The 6,024-nt window shown below is 46.1% G+C and overlaps 2 protein-coding genes across 2 annotated transcripts in view; one reads left to right on the forward strand and one right to left on the reverse strand.

Moving 5' to 3' along the window:
* The first annotated feature begins 240 nt into the window (after positions 1 to 240).
* On the forward strand, positions 241 to 4,262 carry c7h2orf69 (chromosome 7 C2orf69 homolog). Its single transcript, XM_015975972.3, has 3 exons — positions 241 to 684; positions 2,591 to 2,829; positions 3,156 to 4,262. Exons 1-3 carry the CDS (start codon positions 418 to 420, stop codon positions 3,622 to 3,624), a joined length of 975 nt encoding a protein of 324 aa, XP_015831458.3. The 5' UTR covers positions 241 to 417; the 3' UTR covers positions 3,625 to 4,262.
* Positions 4,128 to 6,024, reverse strand: part of stk17b (serine/threonine kinase 17b (apoptosis-inducing)) — a 13,735-nt gene continuing 11,838 nt past the window's right edge. The window contains exon 7 of the mRNA XM_015975971.3: positions 4,128 to 6,024. This exon is cut by the window's right edge and continues 650 nt beyond it. The gene's annotated coding sequence lies outside the window, so the exon portion shown is untranslated.

Genomic DNA, 6,024 nt, shown 5'->3' on the forward strand with positions numbered 1-6,024 from the left:
TTAAACATATTTTTAATAATTAAATCTTTTTTATACTTTAATTTTTATTTTTTTGTGAAGCGCCTCGTGGTTTTATTCTTAAGAGGCGCTTTATAAAAGACCGTTTTCTTTCTTCTTTCTAAATAAAAGCGGAAGTACTAGGAAGAGTACTCTCTGTTAGCCTCACATTTTGGAGGAAATTTTAATGTTCTTTTAAATAGCGCCTCCTGGCGGTCATGAATATTAACAAACTATCTTTTTTTTAATCAATAATAAGCCACAGTGTGGTGAGAATAATGCCCGGGAAAGGCGCGCAGTTATAAATATTGTGTGTTATTTGGACACAATGAGACGTTGTCATGAGGCTAGCTACAGCAGCTTTAGCATAGAAGCTAGTTTACTGCATCATGTCGTGGCTGCGTAGGCAACTCTGAGTCCATGTTATCCGCCAGAGCACTTAAGGTGGTGGGCTTCACGTTGATAACTGCGGCCAAAGCGATGAGCTCCGAAGCGGCGACGGGTCCATGCGAGCTCCAGGTCTCGGGGAACCAGCGAAAGCTGCAGAGGTTGCTCGCGGTTCCGGGCTGCGTTCTGAACCGAGAGAACGACCTGCTGCTGCTGCGGCCCGACACCGACGGAGAAAGCTGCTCGGAGGCGAAGAAGAGCGATAACAAGCATGTTGTGTTCTTCCATGGAGACATCCAGGTGAGGGTGACGGACAGGTGTGTGGCTGAGTTTTCCGGAAGTCCCTGGAGCCCTTAAAGTAAAAAGTTCTAGAGCAATTTCGAAAGGTACCAACGTATGAATTCCATCATCTTTGTGATAACCAACACTGGGATTTGTGTTTGATGTTTAAATTGCATGAGAACCAAGGCCAACCAAAATGTTAAAGCTGCAGCTAGTGACTCATTAATGTCACCATAGTAACCACATAACTCAGTGACAGCAAACATGAGAAGTAGACTAAAAAATAAGCATCAGACACACAGATGCTGTGTGAAAAAATACTAAACTGTCAAAAATGTTCTTTAGTTTAGAGCGAAAATATTCCAGAAGTCCATTAGAGCCTGGCTGTTGACTCGGAGGGGACACTAGAGCAGAGTAGCAGCAGGTGGAGGAGTCCGACACCAACGTTCTAAGACCTCATCTTTATACACGTGGGGGGAAGAAACACAACTTTCTGGGAAAATCGTTTTAAGCTAGTTCAAAAGTAAAAATGACATCATTAACGGTCAGATTTTCTGTGATCATAACACAAACTGGGATTGTGTAAAATCCACCAAAGACCAGTTTGGTCATATGAAGTCTAGCTTCCTGTGGCCCTTTTAAATTCTGCTTCAACTGAGAGGTCTACCTGAGCTCCAGAGGGGGCGGGGCATGCTCACCTGTCTCACCAAAACCCCATTGTCTATAGTAAAAGTCTTATGGAGTTATTTTATGTGTTTATGCATTATTTCCACATTGTTTCTTATATGCAGGAAGGAAAAACAATCACAACATATCAGAATTGGTGATAATAATCAGAACTTGTGCTTCGGCACCATTAATAATGCAGAGAATAACTGATGATGTTGTAACTGATGCTATGATGCAACAACACCTGAACTCTGACATCAGAGATCTGTTTTTTGTTGATTGGGTTAAATAAAGACATCATTTTGTACAGATTCCCACTGGCACATTAGATTCTTCTGATTAATCTTTGTTGAATTAAATGTTTTCCTTGAAATCTAAATGGTAAATTTAATGAATCCACACATATTTCTTTGATCTCTTTGCTTCCAATAGTCCAAAAATGGCCCCGCTTTCCTTTATTCACAGATTAACAAACGCCTCACCCATTTATTCAGCTCATTAGACGATTCTGCAGGCGAGTCCCGACATTCCCACAGTGTCCTGGTGTTTCCCAGGAGACCTTTGTCTGATGGGGATGCGATGGCTCTGACGTTTGCATGTAAATAAAATGAATCGGGTCATTGTGTTCAGTGTGACAGGGCTGTGAATGAGACCAATGAAATGGGTCAAACATAACGGATCGTTGCACCCTCACCAGAACCAGCACATGAACACATCTAGATGTTTGGCCTTAAGGGATTTTATTTCAGACTCAACGCCACCCGTCATGCTAACAGTTGTCCATGGTTTTATTGCGCCGTGTAAAGCAGGAGTGTCCAAAGTGTGGCCCGCGGCCCGTTTGTGGTCCTCAGCTGCAGCTCCAGATTTCTGCTCGTGCTGCTTTTCCTCATCAGCATCAAACCAGTTGGTTTCAGAGCCCCACCAGCAGGAGGCTGCTGCTGCATTGCATTCTGGGACCTGTAGTACTGCAGTAATGAAGCATAGCAAACACAAGGACATGGACTGTGTTCTAGTGATGGGACGTTCAGGAATGAATCAAATCCTTTGATCGGCTCTTCAAAATAAATGATGAGGACCAAGTCTTTGTAGAGAACAGTTCTGTGGTAAACAACTCGAGTCACAAGTTCCATCACTATTGTTTCACACGTATGTTAGAAGCTGTGTGCTAGAAGGTCTCGCGTATGAAAAAAAAAACATTTTGTTTTCCCGTTCACTTCCATTTCCTCACACACCCTGAGGTTATTCCTGTGTGCAGAACTTCCAGGAGGAGATGCTCCTACAGCCAGACGCAGCCCAGTGGGCTTCCTGGAGTCTGGAGCAGGTGGCCCTCGTTCTGGGCCGACGTTTCCCCCACAGGTTCATCTGGGTTGTGAGGGCCTCCCGCATCTATCTACACAAGTTCAGCTGCTACCAGAACTTTGTGGAGAGCAGCATGTTCGGTGCGCCGGAGCACGGGCCCTACTCGGCTGACTGCGGAGCTTTTTGCCAACTCAGGTTAGTTTTCTTCTTTAAACGTGAGAAATCCTTAACTTACTCTAAAACAAACCGTGTCCTGGTGACTAGCCCGAAGGTCCGAACAGAACTGGTCCATTAGTGCAGCTCCGGCTCAGCCCTCCAGTTTTTGTGCCTGACTTGGTCAAAGGTCAGAGGTGACACTAAAGTTCACAGAAAAACTGTGGAAGATCTTCAGAAGGTCTGGAAAACTGATCCAGGACCATTCCCAACAGATCACAGCGTCTGGCTGCTGGGAAGGATCCAGATTTGTTGTACATAACCCCAAATGACAGATTTAACTGATTCTGACCCGATTCTGCCCACAGGGCCCTGCTCAGTCACGGTATGGACTGCGCCAAACTACCCAACCCTCTTCAGCCAGCAGGAGGAGCCGACCCTGGGTTCTCCCTAATCCTGGTGGGCTTCAGCAAAGGTTGTGTGGTTCTGAACCAGCTGGTGTACGAGCTCCGCGGGGCTCGCTCCGACCCGCAGATGTCCACCTTCGTCAAACGAATCTCAGACATGTTCTGGCTGGACGGGGGACACCCGGGGGGCAGCGAGACCTGGGTGACAGACAAGGAGGCCCTGAAGGAGCTTGGTGCCAGCGGTGTGTCGGTTCACGCCCACGTGACTCCGTACGAGGTGTGTGACCCGATGCGGGCCTGGGTGGGCCAGGAGCACCAGCACTTCATCAAGACTCTGGAGGAGTTTGGGTCGTGTCCCAGTAACAAGCTGCACTTTGAAGACGAGCCCGCCTCCATCGAGAACCACTTCAGGGTCATCCTGGAGTTCTGAGTTTGGGTCAGAACGACCTCCTGAGTGCTTTAGGTTATTTATTACCGGTTCCGAGTCCTACTGGACCACGGTGGTCCGTCGTCAGGGTTCCTGCTTCTAAAGAAGAGCTTAAATCAGCACAAGTGAGATAAATCATTCCTGAAATCATCTTTAACATGAACTGTTCGTGTAAATGAAACTGGATTCTGTTGGTTCAAAAGCCCCTGAACCTTCTTTTAGTTGATTGTAATTCATCAACTTTTCCTTTAATCATGAGTGGAACCAGGCTTACCTTTCTACAGATGTGCGCACGCTGTGGGTCAGACGGCTTTCAGCTGCAGCAGAGCTAATATTAGTATTAAGGGTGAGGCGAGAGCTCTGATGGTTCTGCAGGCATCTGGCTGCTACGCTCTCTGCTGAATGTAACTTCTGATTCATTCCTTCACGTTTACGCCTTCAGGCTCATCTGCATGTGAAAACCCTAGCCATCCTGTGGACGTCCGACCGGAGACAAACACAAGAAGTCTTTTCTACAACCTTTAATGAGCTTTTCCAGCTGCCTACATATTAGCCCGCCGTAGAGCACAACAACAATTATCTCTGAAGCATTTCAGATGCATTTAGAACGCTCATCATGAATAAAAACACATAAAGCAAAAGCAAGGTGTTTCATGTCTGCTTCGACTCAAACAGGAATGTTGGGTGACATCAGCGCGCACGCACACACACAAACCCTGGTCCTCAGATTTCATAGTTTAACTCTACAGGAGCCCGCTGAAAGACACCGTGTGAAGAGGTAAAAGTGAAGATTCAAGCTGGTTTTCTGCCCACAGCAGCCGAGCGGGTCGACAGACTCGCTCAAATCCCTGAAGAGAAAAATCTTTTCCAGTGTGGTGTTCCAGTTTTCAAGGATGACAGCACCGAGATGAGCGTGACTGGAGACGCCAGTCTCCCCGCACAAAGCTTATTGTCTCTCACACTCACACACACACACACACACACACACACACACACACACACACACACACACACACACACACACACACACACACACACACACACACACACACACACACACACACACACACACACACACACACACACACACACACACACACACACAGTTCTGAAGGCCACGAGCAACAGGACCTTCAGCAGGGTGACGTTTACTCCGTCTGTTCTCACATCTACAACTTTAGTTGTCTCCTTCTCCACGTCCCCGTCTCCATTAAACACCAAGCCTCAAAGGAATATTCCCAAAACTTTTCCTTTACATTTTTCCCACATCACGTCTCCCGCTCCGATTTAATCCTCACGTCTCGTCTGTTCCCACATTCGCTTCACTTCCTTTTTCCATCCTAAAGGAGAAACAGTCCAGTCTTCCAGGTAATCCTTTCATCACATCTGACACCAGTTCTGTTTTATATCCTGGATCATGTGACGGTGAGCTGGGGCCACTGGGGGGGGGGGGGGCATGAGAAAGTCAATGTGCTACTTCAGGATAAACAGCAAAAAAACGTTTTTTTTTAAAGGAAAGAATCAAAAATGAACCAGCAGAGACCTACAATACCCATAATGCCTTGTGGTAAGGAGACTTCATACATCAGAACACTTGGCTCTTCCTAGAGCCGGATCCAGCTGCTCTGAAGGTCTAAAGCTGGAGTTTCACCACAAAACAATAATTATAATAAGTAAACTATCTTAAACTCCGCAGTAATTATGTTTAAGACTCTTATTGTGAAGGATTCCAGGAAGTTCTAGCGTTCCTCTGAGTAAAAATCTTGAACTGATTCACCAGAACCTTCAGTTACAGTAATAATAACAGAATAAATACAGTCGGCCTTCATGAATCTTTTCTTCTTAACATTTTGATTTAAACATCTGGGAAACTAAACCCTAACCCTTCCTGGCTGGAAGCCGCGTGGAATCCCCCGCCTCCCTCCGTTAACTCCTACTGAAGACAGGAGAGCAGATTATTTACATTAAAGTAGAAGTCCCGCACATAAATAATAACAGTAGGCCTGGAAGAAAAACATTAAGAACAGATAACAGAGCGTGCAGCGCGCCCCCAAATGAAAACAGGAAGAGATTACACACACACACACACACTCAGAAATAACTCCATGTTTTGTGTGTGCTTATGAAGTAAGTGCTTAAGTGACGATTCTGATCTGAGAGGAAACAGTCCGAGTAGATTCTGGAGTGGCGCCGAGCGACGGCCCGACTCACTCAGCTGCGACGCTTTCTGACCGTTAGATTTAATCTGATCCAAATAATCTGCAGCTTTCCGTTTTAGTCTCAACGTCTTCTAGAACACTTTTAGATGATACACACATAAAACCTGCAAAAACCCTGAGCTACGTTTACATCTCGTCTGTGTGACATCACCGCGCGCGCGCGCGCGCGTGTGTGTGTGTGTGT

The sequence above is a fragment of the Nothobranchius furzeri genome, chromosome 7 (genome assembly GCF_043380555.1).
Source record: "Nothobranchius furzeri strain GRZ-AD chromosome 7, NfurGRZ-RIMD1, whole genome shotgun sequence".
NCBI lineage: Eukaryota > Metazoa > Chordata > Actinopteri > Cyprinodontiformes > Nothobranchiidae > Nothobranchius > Nothobranchius furzeri.